Source organism: Monodelphis domestica, chromosome 4, assembly GCF_027887165.1.
Source record: "Monodelphis domestica isolate mMonDom1 chromosome 4, mMonDom1.pri, whole genome shotgun sequence".
NCBI classification, from domain to species: Eukaryota; Metazoa; Chordata; class Mammalia; order Didelphimorphia; family Didelphidae; genus Monodelphis; species Monodelphis domestica.
Window position 1 is genome coordinate 26,953,993 of NC_077230.1, and position 25,671 is coordinate 26,979,663.

The 25,671-nt window shown below is 33.8% G+C and overlaps 1 protein-coding gene across 4 annotated transcripts in view; it reads left to right on the plus strand.

Moving 5' to 3' along the window:
* Nucleotides 1-25,671, plus strand: part of CFAP47 (cilia and flagella associated protein 47) — an 886,918-nt gene that overhangs the window by 136,012 nt on the left and 725,235 nt on the right. For all 4 annotated transcript variants that reach the window (XM_016433371.2, XM_056826271.1, XM_007493353.3 and 1 more), the window contains one exon: nt 6,238-6,397. In XM_016433371.2, coding sequence (XP_016288857.2) covers nt 6,238-6,397 — 160 coding nt within the window. The remainder of the gene's footprint in view (nt 1-6,237; nt 6,398-25,671) is intronic.

Below are 25,671 nucleotides of genomic sequence, written 5' to 3' on the forward strand. Positions count from 1 at the left end.
ATCTGTTTGATATTTTTGGCCTTTTGTTCCTCTCAATGAATGTTATTTTTTTTCTAGCTCTGTAAAGTAAAAAAAAAAAGCTACTTTATATTAGATCAGTATGGAGCTGAATAAATATATTAATTTAGGTAATAGTGTCATTTTTATTACACTGGCTCAGCCTACACATTACCAGTTAATATTACTCAATTGTTTAAATCTGTCTTTGTTTGGATGAAGAGTATTTTGTAGTGGTGTTGATATAAATCCTGCAAATATCTCAGCAGGCCGACTCCCTAGTATTTTATACTGCCTGTAACTATTTTAAATGGAATTTTTCTTTCTATCTTTTCCTCCTCTGCTTTGTTTGTAATAAATAGAAATACTGGTGACTTATGTGGATTTGTTTTAAATGCCTAATACTCTGCTAAATTTGTTAATTTATTTCACTTTTTAGGTCAGTTTCAAGGTTTCCCTAAGAATACCATCACATCATATGAAAAAATAAGTGATAGTTTTGTTTTCCCAAGGTTTAGCTTCTTCCTTTTATTTCTTTTCCTTATCTTATTGATATTGCAAACATTACTAGTATATTATTGAAATAATGGTCATAATGGATTTTCCTGCTTCACTCCTGATCTTATTAGAAAGACTTCTATTTATTCCAATTGCTGGTAATGTTTACTTTTGGTTTAGACAGATATTACTTATCACTTTAAGAAAAACTCCATTTTTCCTATACTTTCTAGTGTTTTTTTAAAAATAGGAATGGGTATTATATTTTGTTAAAATCCTTTTCTGCTTCTATTGATAAAATCATATTATTTTTGCTGTTGTTATTATTAAATGTGGCCAATTATGATTATAGTTTTCCTAATATTGAACTAGTTCTGAATTCCTGGTATGAATCCAGCATAATCATAATGTATGATTTTGTGACATATTGCTGTAATTCTTTTTAGTATTTTGTTTAAAATTTTTGCAGCAATATACATACAAGAAATTTGTCTATACATTTATTTCTTTGTTTTTGCTCTCTTTGATTTAGGCATCAAAATCATATTTGTGTCAGAGAAGGAATTTTTTTTCTCCAAATGGTTTATATAGTATTGGTATTATTTTTGTTTAGTTGAGTTCACTTGTAAATCCATGTGGTCCTAGGTTGTTGTTTTTTTCCTTTAGAGATTTCTTTTGTGGCTTATTTAATTTTTCTAAGATAGGGTTATATAAGTACTATATTCTGTTTCTTTTTCTGTTAATCTAGACAATTTATAATTTAAAGAAATTCATTCATTTAATTATGATTGTCAGTATTATTAGCTTAAATTTGGGTGTAACTGTCCCTAATCTCATCTTCACTGGCTGTGCTTTAATTCCATTTTCAATACAAGTAACTTGATTTTTAAAAGAAATCAAATTAACCAGTGATTTTTCTATTTTTTCTTCATAAAAAAACCCTTAATTTTATTTAATAATTAAATGATTTTTCAATTTTCAATTTTTATCAAATTCTTCCATGATTTTTAGTATTTATATTTTGATATTTAATGAGATAATATTAATTTGTTTTTCCCCTACGTTTTAAAATCATGCATCTGATTTGCTGATCTTCTCTTTATCCTTTTTATTGACTAATAGATCAAATTTCCTCTAAGAATTGCTCTGATTGCATCCAATATATTTGGTTAATCATCTCATTGTCATTATCTTCAATGAATTGATTGCTTCTATGATTTGTTTTTTTGACCCACTTATTTTTTATGATTACCTTTTTTAGTTTCCAATTAATTTTTAATCTTTACTTCTAAAGCCCTTTATTGAATATAATTTTTATTTCATTTTTTCTAAAAAGAGCTTATTTAGTATTTATGCTTTTTAGTTTTTGCTTTGGCTTGTGAGGTTTTTATGTCCTAATGCATGATCAATTTTTCTAAAAGTCTTTCATACTTGAGAATTGGTACAATCCTTTCTTTTCTCATTCAGTATTCTCAAGAAGTCTATCATGTATATTTTCTCAATAATTCTTTTGCATTTCCTTAACATCTTATTTATTTTTATGGTTAAATTTATCTAAGTTTGAGAGGAAAAAAATTAAGTCTCATAGAAGTGTGATTTTACTATTTCCTGTAAGTCAATTAACTTTTCTTTCAAGAATTTAGAATGCTGTGCCTTTTGATAATTTTTAGCAAAATTGGCAGCTAAGTAGCACCGTGGATAGAGCACTGGGCATGGTATAATGAGGACCTCTGTTCAAATTTAGTTTCAGAAATTTGCAAGTTGTGTAACCCTTAGGTTCCTTAGGTAAGGAAAGTTACTTAACTATTTGCCTTAGTTTCCTCATCTGTAAAATGAACTGAAGAAGTATTTGGATTCTTTCTGATTTCTGGCAGTAATTTCACCTTGACCTGGAAACTCTGGAATTTGTCCATAATATTCTTGGAAGTTTCCACTTTGGTTCTCTTTCAGGAGGTGATTGATCAATTCTTTCAATATCTATTTTTCCCTATGTTTCTAAGATATCTGAATAGTTTTCCTTTATCTATTCTAGAAATATCATGCTGAGGCTCCTTTAGTTCAGCAATTCTTAAATTACATCTCCTTAATCTATCATCCATGTCAATTGTTTTCCTATATTTTATATTTTCTTCTATTTTTTAGTCTTTTATTTTTTATTTTTTATTAATTTTATGTCTGATGGAGTTATTAACTTCTGTTTGATCAATTAGATTTTTTAAGGAATTATTCAGTGAGATTTTGTAACTCTTTTACCACTTGGTCAATTCTGCCTTTTAAAGAATTATTTCTCCAATATTTTTGTGCTTCTCTTATGGCAAGTTGTTAATTATCTTTTAATAAATTTCTTGCATGGGTCTCATTGATTTTTCCAGTTTTTCCTCTAAATATTCTAATTTGAATTTTGAAAAATTTTCTCCTTTTATATCTTCTAGGAATTTTTGATGGGGTCAAATCTGCATTTTTCTTTGTGATTTTGCTTTTAGTCATTTTCCAATTTGTTGCGTTCTTCTGAGTTTGTTTCTTGTGCTTTTCAGTTACCGTAAAAAGCTTCCACCCCCCCTCAGTTTTTGTATTTTTCTAGCCTATTTCTTTACTGTCTTTTATGGTAGAGTTGGACTCTGTTCAGTTCTGGGAAAGATGGATAGCCTGAGTTTCTTTTTTTTTTTTTTTTTTTTTTAAATGTATTTTATTTGATCATTTCCAAGCATTATTCGTTAAAGACATAGATCATTTTCTTTTCCTCCCCCCCCACCCCCCATAGCCGATGCGTAAGTCCACTGGGCATTAGATGTTTTCTTGATTTGAACCCATTGCTTTGTTGATAGTATTTGCATTAGAGTGTTCATTTAAAGTCTATCCTCTGTCATGTCCCCTCAACCTCTGTATTCAGGCAGTTGCTTTTTCTCGGTGTTTCCACTCCCATAGTTTATCCTTTGCTTATGAATGGTGTTTTTTTTCTCCTGGATCCCTGAAAGTTGTTCAGGGACATTACACCGCCCCTAATGGAGAAGTCCATTACGTTCGATTATACCACAGTGTATTAGTCTCTGTGTACAATGTTCTCCTGGTTCTGCTCCTCTCGCTCTGCATCACTTCCTGGAGGTTGTTCCAGTCTCCATGGAACTTCTCCACTTTATTATTCCTTTGAGCACAATAGTATTCCATCACCAACATATACCACAGTTTGTTCAGCCATTCCCCAATTGATGGGCATCCCCTCGTTTTCCAGTTTTGGGCCACCACAAAGAGCGCAGCTATGAATATTTTTGTACAAGTCTTTGTGTCCATTATCTCTTTGGGGTACAGACCCAGCAGTGCTATGGCTGGGTCAAAGGGTAGATATTCTTTTGTCGCCCTTTGGGCATAGTTCCAAATTGCCCTCCAGAATGGTTGGATCAGTTCACAACTCCACCAGCAATGAATTAATGTCCCTACTTTGCCACAGCCTGAGTTTCTGAAGCTAGATCGGGGGTCTATAAGTTGTGTTGGTGTTTCCTAGCTGGTGTGATTTGGGGAGAGATCTGGTTACTGTCCTTTTGGTTTTCGCTGTGGTCCTTAGTCAGGTAGGGTTTCCAGTTCTCTTTCTATTGCCACTACTCTTCTTTACTGTGCTGGAACTGCAACCTGGAACTGGATAATACGCTATGGAGTCACCTAACAAGACTGGATTCCATGTCCAGTGCTAGTACACGGGACACCTGAGATATTTTACTGACCAGGTGTTCAGCCCCCTTAATGTCCCTGTGTGTTGGGTATACCTAGTGTCTTTGTTACTGTTCCCACCTCAGAGGACAACAATTAATGTTGTAGGTCCCCATGTTAGTATCCACAGACCTCTTTTTCTGTCTTCTTAAGCTGCCTTGGTCTGGGAAATTTTGTGTTTTTGATTGTTTTTTTCTACTCAGAATTCAAATTTTGGTATTTCCTATAATAATTTTTAGGAGATTTTGGAGGAAGTTTGGTGGTTGAGATCCTTCCCTTTGCCATTTGCACTCCACTTATCAATATGTATATCTTGAATAGCAGATGGTGAAATGGACCCTGCATAGTTTAATGATTTCCAGGGACATGTTTCCAAATTGTTTTCTAGAACAGCTGGATTTATTTTGTTTATTCAAAATTGTCCTTTTTGCCTTTTGAAATAATCTATTTCTTGATTGGGGGGAAATTTTTTTCCCTTTTGATAGATCTGAAATTCAATTTCTCCTTATTGATCTAGTTTGTTGATGATGCTACTTTATGCCCAAATTATGGATCCATTTGAAGCTTTACTGGAAGGGTACTGATAATTTTTCAGTCAGAAAAAAATTTGGGATCTTTGAAAGCATAGTTAAGTTTCCTAAATTCATTTAACACAATCCCTTCTTCCTTTTCAATTTTGAGCTTAGCTCAATGTGATGCCTGTCTAGAATATACTACTTTCAACTAACTTGATGAGCTATTCAGCTACGTACTGTAATGTGAGTAATAGGCATTTTTTTATTTCTTGCTTTTTTAGTACAGGTGGTTAGGACAATTTGTTTCTCAGTGCTATGAAGAGCTTGGGGAGGCTGTGCTGAGTTTCTGGATTTTGCATAAATAATATGGTATCATCTCTAAATAAGAGCTTTTGGAAAACCTTAGTACCCCCAACAGTAAAGCTACCTATCATTTGTTTGAATTCTCCATAGAACATCTTCCATGATACTGAAAGTGTATTAGTTGAACAGCTGCCTCTGTGTTTGATTCCTCACTAAATGTATATGTACCGGATTATTGAACAGTTAGTTATCTTCATAGTTGCATCTGTCTTAAAGTCTTGTCTAATTTTAATGTTTGTTTTTGATTGTATTTCCCTAAGGAGAGCCTTCTAGTCAGTATTTTATTCTACAAAGTCGAATGCTTTTAAAAACACATATTCACTAAAGACAATGGGTTATGTTTATTCTCAAGACTTTTCAGTTCATTGTGTGATCATGAAGATTTGATCTACTATTGAAAATAATTTTGGAAAACTTAGCAGTTCTTGTCTTATAGTTTCACCAAAATACCATTGATGAATGCATAGATACCTTTGTACAGCTCTAAATGGATATGATTTATTGTGTTAAATATTTGATTCTGACTAAATGTATGAGTTTTATAGGCTTCATGAGTTGGACATCTCTCTATCTTAAAAAACCAGCCCAGTATAAATAAAACAGGTATGTACTATGTACATCTAGTTAGATTTAAAAAATTGAATAACAACTGAAATTTCCTGAAGTTTTCATATTTACAAAGACCCAGGGGACAGTGAGAAAAGACTAGAAAATAGAAGAGAACATGTTGCAAAGGAATGTCCATTTTGGCAAGAATGTAAAATATAGTTAGAGTAGCCTTTCTCCCTAAGAGAAAAATTGCTGATAATTTCTTGAGTTGCTTCAGTGATGACTTCATCCTTCAAAAGATGGAGGGAATCACTGAAGTGGAGACGACTTATTTCATAAAGACGTTGTAAGGAATAAATTTGTAGATTTTATAAAGATCTATGTAAATGTTTAATATTGTTTTTATGATTGTAAATGGAGAGGCTTTAACTCTCTAAGAAGAATAACTTGCTCGTTCTTTCTCTCCACTGTTTTCTCTTCATTCCTCAATGTACTTACAACTACCCCAATTCTGGAGGATAAACAAATAATATGTAGAAAATTAAGAATTTCTACTATACTTATTGTTTCTCATATTTTGTTATAACGTCTCCTTATTTTTTTGCTGTTACAGGTTCTTGAACTGATTAGCACATCAAAAGAAGTGGTAAATTGGAATTTGGACCTTACTTATGCAAACAAAAGAGTAAAAGATGGCACTTTTACATTTAGTACCCTTTCTGGTTCTCTTGAACCAGGTGAAATGAGTAGCATTTTCATAAACTTCTGTTCAAGTAAGTACTTTTTCTTTTGCTGGTGGTTCCTTAACAGTATGCAAGATATCTTCTGTTCTAAGTACACAGAGATGCAATGTGATTAGGGAGAAAAAAATGAAGAACTTGAAGTCATGGTATCTGAGTTTTGAGTTCAGTGTCTGTAACTTACAACCCATGTGATCTTGGGCAAGTCACAACCTTTTGAGTCCTCAGTTTCTTTATAAAATGAGGGATTTGGATTTGATGATCTCTATGGGTCTTTTACAGCTATTTATCTGTGCTCCTACATTTTGCAATAGGAGAACCCCCTTTTAAATGGAGATAAAAGATAAATTGTTAGCTGTAGCTAGATAAGATGACAGATAGAGCATTTATTAAAAGGCTTGCTCTGAGTTAGGCACTGGGCTAGCACTAAGGAGATAAATAAAAGTGAAAAAAGTCTTGTCCTCAAGGAAATTCCATTCAAGAGAATATAATACATAAAATGAAACAGATGAAGGAGGGAAGAAGAGTGTGGGTTTGGGGGAATAATGTAGTGAACTAGAAAAATCTTAAAGAGAGTCTAAAATGAGTGAGGGGAAGAGGAGTAATAAGAGGAATGACCAATGAGAGTGCGGGTTTAGGATTGAGGTTAGCAGTTAAGGATGTTAGAAGAGTCTTCTTGTAAGTGAGGTGAATTTGAACAAAATGATGATTCTCAACAATAAGAATAATTTTCCAGTAGTTTATTTATTTATTAATTAATTCAGTACAGACTTGGCCACGTTTTCTCAACTGATGCATTTTCCATAAGTAGAAATTTTACATTTTTAGAAAGAATGACTTTTGGTTTTGGTCATTCTGTTTAATTATTTCATTCAGTCTCTATATATCCAGGATTTTATTATTTGCATTATTGTGTTTTTATGTGACATCAGCTATGGTCATTATGATGTTATATTTAATTTATTTTTTTCAGATTATTTGGAATTGAAAAAATAACTTATTTTCTCATTAGATAACCTCCTTACTCAGTGGTTCAGATTAGTCTGGTTGAAAATATGTAGATTGGGGCAGCCTACTCACATGTAGAACTTAGTGAAGTTAAGACTTAATATTGAAAATGTCTTCCAGTAGTTATTTCATTCTTTGATTTAAAGGAAAAGTATTTGTAAAACATTTATCACAGTCTGGCACATAGTAGGCACTCTATAAATGCTTTTTCCCTCGTCTCCATCTTTTTCTATTCTAGTGCCTGGCACAGTGTATGGAATATTTGTTGTTGTTATTAAGTCATTTTTTTTCAGCTGTGTCCTACTCTTTGTGACCCCATTTGGAGTTTTCTTGTCAAAGATTCTGGAGTGGTTTGCTATTTCCTTCTCCAGATCATTTTACATATGAGGAAGCTGAAGTAAATAGAGTTAAGTGACTTGCCCAGAGTCCCATAGCTATTAAGTGTCTATGTCTGGATTTTGACTCAGGTCTTCCTGAATCCAATCCTAGTACATTGCACCACCTGATCTGACTATGGCTCTTTTCAGGACATCTCATCTATCTTTGGTATTCACTTGTCATTCAACTCTTACTTGTGGCTCCAAGAAGCTGTAGTATGTACAGTGGCCATGCTCTGGTAAACTCTCTTGGCAGGCAGACTAAATCAGGTTGAAGACAAGCAGTAGCCCTCAAAACTGTTGGGAGTTAGGTGGATGTCTACCCCAAGTCTGTGAAGACTTCCTTAGGTAAAATGATCAAATGAGAACAATTTGTTCCAATGGCCATGAATGCAGCTGAAGCAGGCTGTGTGGAGAGCTAGGAGCATTGTCAGTCATCAAAGATGCCAATGTCATCACTGAACCTTGGACCATTGCCAGTTATCCCTACTTTTGTTTTGCCCCTTGACTTCAATGACTCTGAAAGAGAAAGTGAGGCTGAAAATCTTCTGCAACTTCGCCTCACTTAAATTCATTTTATGAGCAAGACTTCATTTCATAATGTCATTGGTCCTCTTTGAAAATGAAGGAGAAACAATAATTTAATATTTACTTATTCTTTCAGTGGCAGTAATATTTATTCAGTTAAGGGGATAGAATATTTGCTTTTAATTTTAAGAATTTTTCTTGATGGTATTTCATTCTGTTATTTTCTTTGGGAAAACAATTCATTTTAATAACAAAATGAGAATTTTGCTTGCACTTTAATGCTCTTTTAGTCTTGAAAACATATATTTATAATGATATAGATTATCTCCATCAATTCAATTTTACAATCCTTAATATATGTTAGTTCTATATAAACTATGGAGTTAGTTACTAGAAAATATTTAAAACTCTAAGATTTTATCATAGATCTGAATTTTTGGCTTTCAGGTTTGCTGGTAAGGGATTTTTTCTGAAAAAATAAAATATTTTCAATATTCTAATCACATTTGATGCATCAGTAAATGTACTAATAATTGATGAAAATTTACTTCTGAACTCTCTTCTCAAGAATATTCTTCTCATATTCTGTTCCTTTCCCCTTCTTTGCTAGGGTATTGTCACTCTCCTTTACTACAAGATGACTAGACCACCTACTTACCTGTCTTTTTCCTGTTTGTGCAAAACCAATTTTATTTATAAAAATTTAATTTCATTTTCTAATGAATCTTTCCTTCTCTTTGATAACAAAAGTAAAACAAAACTTTCTTAGAAATATGCATAATTGAATGAAACAAATTCCTATATTGGCTCTGTCCAAAACATTAAACTATTAAAGCTTTAAAAAGGACCAAGACTTTCAGATATCTTATATATGCCTCAACCTATACTTTAAAACATTTTGGACATCTTGTATATGTCTCATTTCATGCCTTGAGGCTGCTCTATCAGGAGGCTTGTAACTTATTTAATTATGAATTCTTTTGAATTGTAGTTAGTTAATTTGATTGATTAGAACTCAATTCTTTCAAAGTTGTTTGCCTTTACAATGTCGTTATAGCATAAATAATTTTCTTGGTTCTCAATTTACTCTGCATCAGTTCATAAAATTCTGCAATTTTTTTCTGAAGCCATTCCCCTAATAATTTTTATAGGTAAGTGATATTCCAGGATATTCATATTATTATAGTTTCTGAGTTGATAGACAACCCTTCAGTTTCAATTTGATATTTTCCTCTCTCTGATCTCTTTGGAATATAGTTCTAATAGTAGCATTTCTGGGTTTTTGGGCATTGTTCCACATTGCTTTCCAAAATGTCAGATCATTCATATTTCCACCACCAATGCATTAATATGATGTTTCCCCCACAATTCAGTAAACATTTGTTGCTTTCCTTTTTTTAATTAACTGCCAATTTGATTGATGTGAGATGAATTCCAGAGTTGCTTTTTGGATTCTTCTAATTATTATTGACTTGGAGTTTTTTTTAAAAAAATACTACTATAGATAGAATGGCTTTCTTCGATTGAAAATTACCTGTTTACATTTTTATCCATTTGTTTTGTTTCTGCAAAATCTTAAAATTATATAGTCAGAATTATTCATTTTGTCTTCTGTGATTCTGTTTCTCTCTCTAACTTTTGGTCATGAACTGCTTTCCTATTAGAAGTTCTGAAATTAATTTCTTTGATACTTTTCTAATTTCTTAATGCCAGGACTTTTTTTTCCCTATCATATACTCATTTGGAACTTATCATGGTAAATGGTATGTGATGTTGTTAATGACAGAACAAACATTCCAGAGAGAGTTGAAGGGGCAAGTAGTTTTGAAGGGAGACATTGTCAAAGAATAGTTGAGGTGGGGAGGATAGTAAGGAATTATAGCTGGGTAAGTATGGGAGTGGGGAATCATTAGGTTTAGGAGTCATGTAACTTCTTTTTTGATCTTTTGATTTATTTAAAACTGGTATTTATTCTTTTACACAGTTTTTGCTTATGAGTGAAATTGGCAATGAAAAAGAATTTCTAGAAGGAACTTTTTTATTTACAAATCTACATTTGTTAAAATGTTACCAGTATTTAAAAGCTCAGTTCAAACTGTATCTTCTTTAAGGCCAAATAATCTTATTAAGAGGGAATAAATGGCCACATTTCGGTAACATTACAAAAATAAACAAATGTTCAGCCAACTTTTATCTTTGTTTGGGGAACCCTACAATTTTCTTTTGCTTTCCCTGGGTGCTTTAAAACTTTTCAGCTTCAAAAGCTTCACATTCATGTAAGGCTATATTTTTCAATATCCTGTACTGGTCCCATATAGCCTATTCAATTGACTATTAAATATGCATTTGTGTCTTTAGTATAGTTCATACTATTATTCTGCTGTAAATTGAATTAGTTAAATTGTTCTTGATTCCTTAGAAGGTTAAAAAACTGTACCCTTGTGCTAAAATATGAGTTTCATTTCTATTTCTTCTCTTCTGGCTTCTTGAGTGGTGCTTTTTACCTTTCTTTGCTTATGTGGTCAGGTTTGTTTGTGCTCCCTCTACTTCCCCATTTTTGTTGTTCAGTCGGCCAGTTATATATGATTCCTTGTGACCCCATATAAGATTTCCTTGACAAAGATGCCAGAATGGTTTTCCATTTCCTTCTTTAGTGGATTAAGAAAAACAGAACTTGCCCCGGGTCATGGTATATGAGAAATAACAGCCCAAATGCATTTTTTCAACAAATTGCTTCATCTCGCCATCTTACCCCAGGTTATCTGTATCTATATAAGGGAAGGCTCATGGCACTTCATCACCTGTACGGTCCCTAAGGGTTAGTATTACTTGGGGGAAAATTCTGCATGAGGCTAGTTATAGATTAAAATTTTGTTATAATATCACCACATCCTTATTGATTTGTTTTTCTTTTTCTTGTCTAAGAAGAACAATTGCCATGCTTATTTTACACCAGTGGTAAGTCCTGGATTTCACAAGCAGAGAACTTTCCAAGGAGATGAAATAGTAAATCCTATAGTAGAAGAGAAAGCTAGAACTCTGAGGAAATCAGAGTTAGCATCATACCTGGTTGGCAAGATCAGGGTCTATATACCAAATATCTGCTTTGTTGGAAAAATTATATGCTAGATGCATAGAGTATTTTCTTGGTGGTCAGTTTCATTTGATCCTGTTAGAGGGAAAGAGAAAGAGATGAGTGAAATATAAGTAAGGAAAGAGTTTTGCTGGAGAAGAGCTAACCTCATGCTAGGAACCAAATGACAAAGATTGTGGATCTTAGAGAGGGATATGAGGGAACACCAACAGTTGCTCAGGGCTCTTGACTTCCTGTCTCTTGAGTTAACCTACTTTTCCTATCTCTTTCATTCTAACAGTAGAAAACTAAAGTAGTGCTCCCTCCACTTCCCCATTTTTGTTGTTCAGTTGGTCAGTTATATCTGATTACTTGTGACCCCATATAAGATTTACTTGACAAAGATGCCAGAATGGTTTTCTATTCCCTCCTTTAGTGGATTCAGGAAGGCAGAAGTTAAGTGACTTACCCAGGGTCAGACAGCTAGGGAATGTTTAAGGGCAAATTTGAACTCTCGTCTTCCTGCCTCCAGGTCTAATGCTCTATTCCCTGAGTCACCTAGCAGCCTTTTTTTAAGAGAAGAAAAAATTGAAATTGTCAAATGGTATCTCTGATCCTAATAATGTATGAGCTGGTAAAAGTGTTACTTCAGGTCTAAGTACCCTTCTTTGTGAGAGTAACTGGCTGGCTAATGTAGCATAATAATCACTGACATTTTTATAGTATGTCAAAGCTCGCAAAGCACAATACAGATATTTCATTTACTCTGAACAGTAATCCTGTAGGCCACATTTCCTATAGAGGTACCATTATTACTACTTAACAGATGAGAAAACTAATAAAGATTAAGTGACTTGTCCAGGATTACACGATTCATGAGTAAATCTTATCTCTCTTATGACTCCAAGTCCACTATACCAATTTATCTCTCGAGTATTATGCATGGTACTTGGAGAGTATCATTCTACAGAGTGGCTGAGGGTGGCTTTCAAAGAAACTGTAGAATATTAAAAAGAAAACTGAACTCAAAGTTAGTGACATCTAGTCTCTAGTCTTGCCTCTCTCCCTGGCTCTCTAACTATGAGAAGGGGCAACTCAATTTCTCTAGGCCTTAAGTTTCCTAACTGGCAAAATAAAAGTGTTTGAATAGATGAAATCCAAATTGCCACTCAGCTTCGAACCTTTTGTGATTAAGAAATATTCTTATTTTTACTCTAATTTCTTTAGTGGTCACATTGCCTCTAAAAGCTCTAGAAAATTTATTAGAAGATGTGAAACATTTGTAGAGGCTTTTGAAACTCAGTCTACTTCTGAAATTTCTTTGAGCTTTTGCTTTATCTTAGTAAAAATGTGCATTGTGAGACATTTAGATATTTAACTTCTTAAAAATCCTTACCTTCTGTGTTAGAATTAATACTGCATATTGGTTCTAAGGCAAAAAAGGTAAGGGCTAGGCAATGGGGAAGTGCCTGAGGTCAGATTTGAATCCAATAGACTTTTAAGTTTGGGTCAATATAAAATTAAATTATTTGCTATCAAGTCTTTTACAATGACATTCTGCGTCTTATATTTGTTTATAAGGTAAGAAACTTATTTTCTATTTAAGAAGTCCATTGCATATATATATATATGTGTGTGTGTGTGTGTGTGTATATGTATATATAAGTATATATACATATACATTGTCCCTCACTATATGGATCACAGAATTTTTGCTGTATCTCCGGATTTGTGGATGAATACTGTACTGTATAGAATGAAAATGCAGAATGCCACTACTGCTTGTTCAAGTTTGCCAATGTGAGATTGTACATGGCACACTATTGGCTGATGGAATGAAAGGCAACCAACCACAACTCTGTGTTCTGTATCCTGGGTGCTGATTGGTTCAGTGACCATAGGTTTATAAGAGTGTGGAAAGGTTTATAGGGGAATAGGAAGGGTTTATAGAGCCTTAAAATATGTATAAATAATTAAATAAATATAACACAGCTACTTCACGGATTTTAACTTATTGCTGGGGTCTCTGGAACATAACTCCTTAGATCAGTGAGGGATCACTGTATATCATAATCATTTTAAATTCAGTAAATTCAAAATGAATTTCTTAACATGTATAATTTAGTTAAAAAGAACTCTTAACTTCTTAAAATAACCTGTTTCATTATTATATGAGGAAAACAATCAGTTTTAATTATCTTTCTTGGAAATGCTGTGACAAGTGGCAAATTAAGGGCCCAAAGGGCACCTATATTATTATCTCCTCAGGGGTCTAGAAGTACCACTAAGGAGTAAGGATGATCTTTCTTATGCTATTGACTCCAGACCTCATTCCATTGCATTTCTTCCATATTAATCACTAGTGAGGGTTAATGTCTTATCAATATCAGTGATACCAGGGATAGCACTACCCTATTAGTCAATTAGTTTTCTTCCTCATTATCTACTAGGCAATTGACAGCAAGTATATTTTACAAATGGGTGTTTACTGAAAAGATATAATGAAAATGAATTGAAAAAAAACAAAACTCTGTCCCTGAATTCTAGGGCACATTCTTTCCTCTTCTACCTTGTCCTCGAAAAAGAGTGGATTCACTAAAAGCTTTTGCTACATAACATTTTTCCTCATAGAGTTCCTTTCTCAATGTCACATCATTAATGGATGGAGTTGAGGACACAGCATCTCATTGATGGATTTTGACCCACTTATGGTCTGAATCAGGCATATATCTCTGCAGAATTGGCACCTTCTCAAGCCTGGCCTTGGGGTATCTGGTATCTCCTCTGTTCTATCAGAATCTCACAAGGCCCTGTAACAAAGGAAATAGGAGAGAGGAAGACACAGCCCTCTCTCAGAGGCAGCCATGTTCTCACAGATTGACCAGATGGTGGGAAGGGCAACTTCCATCCATTGGGCCTCCAAATTCAGTCATCTTCATGTCCAGAAAAATAGAAAAGAGTAAATTTCCACTTTGGAATAATATATGAACTCTTGGTTTTGGCTAGGCAGCCAACTGAAAGACCTTTTCTTCACTCAGAATGAGAAATAGCCACATTTCATTCCATGCTATCATAGATTTCTAGAGGCAGACTCAGTTCCTGCATTACCCTCTTATTCCTTTCACATCCATTAAAATTGTTACCCTCAAAATTGTGAGGGTATATTTTTAAAAAATTCAGTTCCTAATTCTCTCCTTCCCCAAATTCTCTCTAGAAGGCAAAAAAATATAATACTCCTTGTACTTAGAAAGCCATGTAAAACATTTCCACATTAGCCATATTATAAATAAAAAAAAGAAAAATAAAGAAGGTATAAAATAGTATGCTTTATCAGTTATCTCTCTGGAGGTGGATGGCATTTTCCCTCATTAGTACTTTGGAATTATAGATCATTGTTTTGATCAAAGTGATTAAGACTTTCACAATTGATTGCCTTTACAATATTACTGTTACTTTGTGCAATGTGCTTCTAGTTCTACTTTCTTCACTTTGCATCAGCTTATATGGGTTTTTTGAAGCCATCTCTTCAGTATCTATTATAGCACAATAGAGACCATCACAATCATATACATCTTATTCAGCTATTCCTCCAACTGATGGCATCTGCTCAGGTTCTAATTTTTTCCACCACAATAAAGGAGGATAGTATAAACATTTTTTATATGTGAATCTTTTCTCTTTTTCTTTCATTCCATTGGAGGACAGACCTAGTAGAAGTATTTCTGAATTAAAATGTATGCACAGTTTTATAGAGTATAGTTTCATATTGTTCCCCAGAATTTTTTAGAACAGTTCACAACTTCACTAACAATGAATTAGTACACTTAATTTTACACATTCCCTCCAGAATTTGTCATTTTTCTTTTCTGTCACCTTAGCTAGTCTGAGGGTATGAAGTGGGACTTCACAATTATGTTTATGTGCATTTCTTTTATTAATAGTGATTTAAAACGTTTTTGTATGGCTATTGATAGCTTTGATTTCTTCTGAAAGCTGCTGTTCATTTTCTTTGTCTATCTAGCAATTAGGGAGTGACCCTTTATAAAACTGACTTTGTGCCCTATATATTAGAAAAATTAGACCTTTGTCAGAGAAATTTACTGTAAAAAATTCTCAAATTTCCTCTTTTCTTTCTAATTTTGGCTGCATTGGCTTTGTTTGGTTAAGAACTCTTAATTTAATATAATCAAACTTGTCCAACTTACCTCTCATGATATTATCAATTCCTTGTTTGATCACAGACTCTTCCTTCATTCATAAATCTGACAGGTCCATGCTACTTTAATTTGCTTATGATATTTACGCACTCATTTTGAGCTTATTTTGGTATATGGCATGAGATGTTAGTCTGTGCCTAGTTTTTGCCAGATGATATTCTAGTCTTCAGAGTAGTTTTTGTTGGACAATGAGTTCTTGCCCTGATAGCTTAGGTCTTCGAATTTATCAAATACTAGGTTACTGTGGTCCTTCCCTTCTGAATATTGTGTACCTAACATTCCATCAGTCAACTACTCTGTTTATTTTCCAATACAATATTTTAAGAAAACTAAAGTTTATTTATTTATCACATTTATATGGAGGATAGATAGGAAAAGGGAGAGAGACTGAAAGAGTGAAAGTAGGAGGCCAGTTAGGAGTCTGATGTAGTCCAGCTTTGGACTATACAATCTGTAGTCCAGATTGTGGGCCTGTCTTAAAAGACTATAAGAGTAAGGGGAGAGAAGTGAATAGATGGAGGAAGAATGGAGAAGACCTGTTAATTCATGGCATTTGGAGGCTGGGAAAAGAAATTTTCATATCTAAATGACTGGAAGGATGGTGGCATTTTTGACAGAAAAAAGGGGAGTTGGTAGGTAATTCCTTGGCTTGATCCTAGGTCAATTTACTAAATGAAGTATCTTGGGTATGTGCTCTTGATCTAATTTTCATCTTATGCACTGTTCTGTAGTTTAGGCATTTTTCAGGTATGTGTGTCCAACTCTTTGTGACTCCATTTAGGGTTTTATTGGAAAAAAAGAACACTCCAAGAAAACTCCAAATAGGGTCATAGAGAGCTGGACACAATTGAACAATAACAGCAACAATCAGGTACCTTCCCAAAGGAAACAATCATTCCTTTTCCCAACTCAGAGATTTAGGATGGTTTGTCATCTCCTTTTCCAGCTCATTTTACATATGAGGAAACTGAAACAAGCAAGGTTAAGTGATTTACCTAAGGCCACACAGCTGGCAGGGTTCTGAGACTAGATTATAATTCAGAAAGAGGAGTTTTCATAACTCCAGGCCAGGCATTTTTTCCATTGCACCATCTAGCTGCCTCAGTATTCTTTAGACAAATGCAATTTATGGTAGAGTTTGATTTACTAAAGCTTCTCAATAACGGTGATTTCTTTAGGTTTGAGGATGTTCCAAGCATTAAAAGTGTTTGTTTGCTCTTGCAGCATATTTACTTCAGTTGTGAATAAATATTCTTTACCTTGTTGGGTAATTGCTTATGTGAAAACATTTAGTTGCAAAGTATAAAATTTATAACTTTGTGAACATCATTTGTCATTAAAGTGTCAAGAACAAGATTTGGCTGAAAACATTCCAAGTTATTTTTTCTTCTTAGTATTCAGCTCACAACCTCAGCCATAATGTTATAGTGCTGAAACCATATCTAGAGCTCTTGCATCCAGGAGTGTCATGCAGTTATATTTTTTAGGAGAGAGTTTAATAGAACACTATGTTTATGTTTATGTTTCTTTGTATCATCAAGGAAGGAAGTAGCTCTGATAAAAATCTTTACCTGGGAGTGTTTTGAGAATCTCTTAATCACTAATATTGTGTTGTGTCTTTTAAGAAAATCTCTTAAATGCACGTGAATTCTTGCAAAATGAATAGATTTGTCCAGAAGTTGGTGTGATGAGTTAATTTTTTAACCTAATGGGAAAGAGGTTAAAGAAATTCAAGAATCTTTTATTTCCTTGGAACCTTTTAGTTTTCTGTCTTTTTAGAGAGGCATAGCTGAACAAGTAATTTTTTACTCTCTCTGAAAGGATGAATAAATTTATAATTTAGGTATTTTCAGTCTAAGTAGTTTAGAACTGACATCTATAGTGGAATGTTGGAAGGATCTAGAATTTTGTATGTAATTATGAGTGTTGGTAACCCTGTAATCATGCAGATTAATCTATGTGTCTGGGGGATATAGAGGTGAAAAGATTTGCTCAAAATGGCAAAACCAAGAAAGGAAGCTATATTACACTATTTATACTTGGCTTTACTTTCAGTTGGTGAGATTCTCTTATGGACAGACTTATCAGTGTGTAGGTTTTTATTTTTTAAACCTTTACTTTCTATCTTAGAATCAATATTAAATATTGATTCCAAGGCAGAAGAGCAGTAAGGGCTAGACAAGGGAGATCAAGTAACTTGCCCAGGGTCACACTGTTAGGAAGGATCTGAGGCCACACTTAAATTCAGGACCTCTCGTCTCCAGGCCTGTCCTTCTATCCACTGAGCCATCTAGCTGCCCCAATGCTTAGATTTTAATGAATAGATGCAGGAAGTGACCAAATGAGATAGTCTATAAATATGGAGTGAAACACTGTGGGGATATTCAGGAATAGGAGCTGGCTAAGTGGCAATATCAATAGTGAGGACAGTTCTCTACTAGTCCCTGAACTAGCACCGAATTACTAAAAATTTGGGGGTAGGGTGATGGGACATGGTGGACCCCTAGAAAAAAACTGACAGGAATATGCTCTCGCAGTCAGATGAGACACTCAGATTTAAAATTCTTTCTCTTCTTCTCTTATTGAAGAAGTTTCTAGACCCTCTAGATGGAGCTAGGTGGAAAATGCATAACAATTTTATGCATAAACCCCTTCCCTCATATTTAGGACATTTCCCACAGATTTGAGGAATGTGGGCAAACCTGTGATTCTGGGCTTGGGGCTTTATTACTTCTACAGAATGAAATTCTCCCTAATTCATCTTTCAGAAGCCATTTGCAAAGAGGCAAGGGCAAGCATGGAGTCAGGCCAAGCAGTATATGAATTTCATATCTTTGCTGGGAAAACCAGGAGCAAATTAGTTGATTTCTGATAACCAAAATTCAGCAGATGAGCAGAAATTAAGGAATAGATTATGTGTTTGCCACAAATAGAGTCAGTACAGCATTTAGGCCTTTTGTGACAATTCACCAACCAATGATGCAAGTGCTGTTCTTAAAACCAATATCAAAATTACATGGAAGTAACTTTGTAACTTTTGATGTTTTTCTCATATTTCCTGGCATTAAAGAGCATGATTGTTATTTTTAATATTATGGGGAAAATTGACAGTTATAATCAAAACAAAAATTTATTCAGTGTTATTTAGTAGTATGACTTTTCTTTCTACTAATTCAGGTTGGTTACAACTGGTGAAATTTATGGATAAAAAGTTCATTTTAATAGAAAATCTTCTGGTTTTCTGATGAACTTCTCTCCACTCTCCACTTGGCTTGGATTCATGACAATAGCTTGTGCTCAGAGCTATCAGAACCTTTGAGAACTCAGTTATCTCTTGGCCTTGATGAGGCATTAGAATAAGACTTTGGCAGAAGATTTATAGTGATGTGAAAATTACTTGGGATAGTTATTTTTGTAATTTTAATATAACTTCCTTTTAACAATGGTAATGTGTTGGTACTTCTACTGATATAAGACTGACTCATAATGTCTAACCTTAATTAAATGAAATGAAATTGAACAGATTTTTCCAACTTTAAGTTCTCTGTCTATTGAATACTAGATCTTCTGCCATATATACATTTCATAATTATTTTTAAATGGAATTTTCAATTTTTAAAAGTGGACATTACTCTATGGAGAACTGCAAAAGTTTTAGTTCTTATAGAGCACACTTCAATAATTATTAGATATTATAAGCAATTATATTGTGAGAACTTGAATCATTTTAAAGATCATTCAAGTAAGCGATGAAACACAATTTGATTTATAGAAGACAAAGGAAAGTACAATTGAAAATGAAAAATAATGTCGAGCTGATAAATAATTTTAAAAATATATTAATCATCATAAAATAAAGAAAGGTCTTCAGAGGGATATACCATCCAGAAATTGGCTGATTGAAATGATTCCTTATAAGTGCAACCTAGGCATCATGAATTTAAAAGAAATAAAGAAGACTGTTTAAAAAAAAACATAGCTAGGTTGAGAAAAAAGAACTGTATTTTAAAAGGAAACAAAATTCAGCATAATAAAAATAAAGTTTCATGATGAAAAATGGAAGAATGACAGAACCTTTTGAACACTATGCCAAATCATGTAAAAATCAGTGATTATAGTTGTAAAATAGTAGTAAGTGAAGTAAGTAAAAAGTAGTAGTAAAAGGAGGACATATTGCATGTTAAAGTTATTTCAAAGATTTAAAAATAAGATTTGTAATATATCAATAATATACTGAATTATTTTACTTTGCCCTAGTTAATTCACATACTTCTATATAAATCATCCATATTTTATTTTTAGTATACTTGTACTTTAACATATATTTGAAAATAATTTTAGAATAAGTTCCAATGAAAAGAAATCAACTAATTAATTGATAAGAAATCATAGGAGACATAATTAAAATAAATGATAATTGAACACTTTCCTTGTGAAACATGTTCTGATGAATGTTGCATTTTGATAATTAAAAAACTGTCATTTTTCTTTCTAGCTCTTATGGCTTTGTTTTGTAACAATAAGATAAAATGTGATGAATATTTTATTTCATTTTGTCAAATCAATGTTTTTATTGATATCATGTTGTTCTATGTATTTAATATTTTAATGTACATGACCTTATCTGATTAGATTTAAGAAATAAGTCAACAAGGACTGTGAAAAGAAAGGGAGATTCTTATTTAGAGCGAAACATTTCTGATAAGGCCCATAAGGACCCCTTCCAGTTTTTTCTCCAGTGACTAAGAATTCTGAGGGGAAAAATGCTAACTTTAATTTAAAAGGATTATATGTCTGAAGGAATTAAGTTAATGAGGTATTAACTAAGGAGAATGATTTTTATTGTTAGTGAGGGTAACTAACACTAGGGGAAACATTTTGATGAAGACTGTTGAAGGAGAGCTATTTGAAAAGAGCCTGGAAGGAAAATGAAACTATTTCAGAGAGAATAAGTGCATAGGGGTGACTGGATAATTTGAACATAAAAAAAAAAAATCTCTATTCTAGTTGATTATTTAACCGTAAATAGGTTGAAAAGAAATCATAGTGGTAGGTATGCAATTAAATGACACTCTGGAAGTGTTCAGATTTATTTAAAAAGAGACATTGGAAGAATTCATGGAGAGAAATAAATAGGAACTGAGACACCAAATCAATATAATTGGATATAAAAAATAAAAATGGTCACTTGGGAAACTATAAGGCAGCAATTTTGGATTTCTTTTGTTTTCTATTTTTGTGTATCTAGAAAGTTTTCTCTCATGAGTTTCTTGAAATATGGAATCGAGTCCCTTTTTTGTTCGTTATGGTTACCAGGGCATTCAATTACCCTAAAATTGTCTCCTCTTGACTAGTTTTCCAAGTTAGTTATTTTTGATAGTAGATGACTTACAATCTCTTTTATGTTTTCTTTTTCTTTTTTTTCCTTTACTTTTAAACATTATTTTTATTTGGTCAATTTCACACATTATTCATTGGATACAAAAATAATTTTCTTTTCCTCCCTCTCTTCCCCCCACCCCTCCCATAGCCGATGCGAAGTTTTACTGGGTATCAGATGTGTCCTTGGTCCGAACCCATTTCCATGATGTTGGTATTTGCACTAGGATGTTCATTTTAGAACTATATCCCCAATCCTATCCTCCCGGCCCCTGTTGTCAAATAGTTGCCTTTCCTTCATGTTTTTACTCCCACAGTTTGTCCTCTGTTTGTGGATAGTGTTTTTTTTCTCATAGATCCCTGCAGATTGTTCAAGGACATTGCATTGACACTAATGGAGAAGTCCATTACGTTCGATTGTACCACAGTGTATCAGTCTCTGTGTACAATGTTCTCCTGGCGCTGCTCCTTTAGCTCTGCATCACTTCCTCCAGTCTCCATGGAATTCCTCCACTTTATAATTCCTTTGAGCACAATAGTATTCCATCACCAACATATACCACAATTTGTTCAGCCATTCCCCAATTGAAGGGCATCCCCTCATTTTCCAATTTTTTGCCACCACAAAGAGCGCAGCTATGACTATTCTTGTACAAGTCTTTTCCCTTATTATCTCTTTGGGGTACAAACCCAGCAATGCTATGGCTGGATCAAAAGGTAGCCAGTCTTTTAGTGCCCTTTGGGTCTTTTATGTTTTCTACTTTTTATCTTATTTCAGTTCCAATTTGAGTTCTTGTTTATCACTCCATTTATTTCAGGTATTCTTCTCATCCTCATGGAAAACCATCTCTCCCCCCCTTCCTTCATAAGGATTTGATTGTACTTTTTGGAGTGTTATTAATTTTTCCTGGTGTTACTTCTTGGCTTTATCTTAATTCATAGTATTTCTTCATTATATTTGGGGCCCTGTGTTGTTTAGTCATTATTCTAGCCTTGGTTATTAGATTGAGAGTTTGTTTCAGGTCCAGATTCCTTTCTCTTTAGCACTTCGATGGGTATAGAAAATCTAATATTCTATGCTACAGGGTTAATGTGTTCAGAACTGATTTTTATTCTTTGTGGATCTTTGGAGTAGGGATGGAGAGGAATTTTTTTTTTTGGGAAAATGAAGGTATTGTAAAAACTTAAAAAATCAATAATTTTTAAAGAAAAAAAGAAATTTTGTCATGTTAATTTTAGCCCAACATTTTATTTTGTCCATGATAATCAAACAATAAACTTCTATCTTAATATTTCTACTTAATATCTTTGTTCCATTTTGGGTCTATTTTATTGGAGTTTGTGTAGGACAGCTGAGCTCCTCTACCATCTTTCATGTTGCTATCTTAACCCGAATTGTGACATGTAATGTTCACAGTCTCCACAGGTCAATGGTGTGGGGCAAAGACCAATGGCCCTGGAAGGCTCATTGATCTCAGTGGAGTCTGGGTAGATGATAGAATGGTGGGAATAATGGAAAAGTCCAAAAGTCTGTCCACACTGTTTCCTCTAGGTTGGGTGAGGGCAGGGAAGCAGAATAGAGATTGCTAGTTCTAGGTCAACCCTGAAGCTTATTCCTCTAGGCTGAAGGGAAGAAGAGGGCACAATGACAAGAGAGGTGTTTAGCCATCCTCCTTCTCCAATCTGGGTGGGAGGGAATAGAAGATGCAAAGTCTTAGTCAATATAATCATTGGAAACGGGGTGGTAGGAGCAGGAAGACCACAATACATCAGGTACTGTGCTAGGTACTGGGCTATAAAACAAAAGTTAAATAATCTTCACCAAAAAAAGAGATTATATTCTATCAAGGGAATGGCATTTACATAGAAAAGTATATACAAAATAAACATAAAGTAATTAGGAGAGGAAGGAATTAGCATTTGGGAGGTATTTAGGAAAGGCCTCATGTAAAAGAAACTTGAGATTCATAAAGGAAGAAAAGGTCAAGAAATGGCATTCTAGGCTTGGAGGTGAGTAATGGAGTACTGTGTTTGAGGAACAATCAGAAAGTCAGTTTAGTGTGTGAAGAACAGTAACATACAATAAAGCTGGAAACAAAGATTGGAGCTAGTTTCTGAAGGTCTTTAAATGCCAAATGGACGCATTGGTATTTGACCTTAGACGACAAGAAATCGCTGGAGTTCATTGAGAAGAGGAATGGTGTGATCAGAGTAGTACTTGAGGAAGATTCCTATCTTCCATATCTCCTATATGGAGCATGGACTGGAGTGTAAAAAGACTTGAGGAAGGTAAACCAATTAGGAGTTTACTGCTGGGGATAATGCAATTTAGGACAAGAATTAAGGTGATGGTCCTATGAGCAGAGACATATGAAAAGTAAGTTATAGATCAATTAAGTATGTAGCCTATTAATATTAATTAAAATACTAGTAAATTAAATAATCATATTAAAGGATAATAAGGAATAAAGAATAACTCTGAGATCAGAACTTAGGTCACTGAAAGTATGGTGGTAACTTAGTGAAAATAAAAGTTTTTTTCGAGGGGAAACATAATAAGCTCTATTTTGGATGTGTTGACCTTGAGAGGCTTGTGGGCCACACAATTTGAAACGTACATTAAGTACTTGATCTCAACAGACTAAGGATATATGGATCTGGGAATCATCTTTATAGAGGTGATAATTAAATTTAAGGGAGCATATGAGGTCACTGAGAAAGTTTAAAGCAGGAGTCTGGAAATTATAGTTTCACCAAAAGCCAAAGCTGCCTGTCTCCTATTTTTGTAGAGCCGACAAGCTAAGAATGATTTTTTTACATTTTAAAATTGAATAAAACTTTATTTAAAAACCATGGCCTAACAGGGACTATGCAGAATCAGGAGGCACTCAGATTTGTCTTAGGATAAGTAGTTTAGACTTTAGTATAGAGAGATATGAAAAAAGCTAGACCTGGAGCAGAGACCCTGCCAGCTAGAGTATATGGCAAATAGGTTTGAATATTTATTTTGTCAACCAATGCATTAATTTTCCCCACTTTTTGACAACAATAAATTTGATAATCATGCATTCTGTATCTTGCTTTTAGAATTTAATCATGTCCCTTAAAAAATTAAGCTATATTACATTTATCATTTTGACACCGTGATTTAGGAAGAACTTGAATTGGTCTGAGGGGGGCATTTAGGAAATCATATGAATTGTTACTCCATACTCTGGATATTATGTATGAATTTACAATGTATTTTATATATATATATATATACATATATATATATATATTTGCAATTTTAAGATTACATAGCCTAACTTCTTGCAGTTGTCATTCTCCCCTTTTGTAAATATTTTTCCCAACCTAAAAAAATAAAGGAACAAAAACTAAAATCTAAACATTCTGTTGTATAACCTGTACATACATAAGGCTTCCTTTCAGAGGATTGGGGAGTAGGGAAAAGACAAAAAATAGAGAGGCAGAGTGGGTTAAATAGGATGAAGAGGAAGAGGAAGAGAAATAGTAGTCAGGTTTTTAGGTGTTTGAATTTTAAGAGGTAAGGACCTTTGGTAGGTGTAAGTTTTGCAAGAGGATCAAAAGTTGAGAAACAAATTTTGATCTACACTGTTCTATAATAGCTACTTTTGAAGTGCTCCCTTCACTTCTGCACTATTTTTCAGCCCAAAGAAGCTGTGGTGGGACTGACCAAAGTTTAGCATGTTCTACTATTCTGCCTACCACCTAGACTAGAGGAAGAGGGGTAGACCTGATTAAAACCTGATGTACCTTATTTTGCTTCCTGCCTCACCCTCCTTTCTCCCCTTCCTTGCCTCCCCAAGATTACAGGAACTAGAAGCAGAGTTGGTCAAGACCCAGAAAGGCCCTTTTTCTTTTCCATTGCTCCTTCCACATCATCTGCCCAGCTCCTTCCCAGACCAGAGGAACAATTAAGAGCCTTCAGAGTAACTGGCCTTTGCCCCATACTACTCCTCTATGGAGACTGTGAATAATATACAGTTCTGGTTAAGATGGTAACATGAAAGGTGAGAGAGGATCCTGACTCTCCTATACAAACTCCAACCTGAAAAGATGAAGCAATGAGATCAAGTTACTGACTGATTGGTATGGAAAAATTATGAGCCACTTAACCCTGGTTGCCTCAGTTTCCTTATCTGTCAAATGAGTTGGAAAAGGAATTTCTATGTTAAGAAAAACCCCAAATGGGGTCAAGAAGGTCAGACATAACTGAGAAGACTGACCCACCACAAAAATGAATAAACTGAAAGGATGAGCCAAAAATAATACAAGATTATTTCTTAAAAAATTTTATCGACTTTTTGGTTTGATAATAGCTACACTTACAAAAAATATTCCTGTCCCAGAAATCCACAGATAATAAAAAGTAAAAATGCTAACTATATCAATCATACAGAACAGTATATACTATGTTCCACAGTTACCCTTTTTTGAAAAGAAAGGAGATAGATACATTTTTACCTCTCTTGATTGCTGACATGCTTGATCATTAAAGTTATATAGTTCTTAGATTAATTTAAAATTTATTTTTTCTTTTTTTGGACCAGACCTATGACTTAATTACTATGGAGTACCCCCAGTGAGGAAATTCCTCTATCAAATGAAGATTGGCACCTGCTATGCAATTTATCTACTTAAAGAATTGCTTGGAAGTACTCAGAAAATGAACTGAGATTAGGGGAGGGTTGGCAGTAGGAA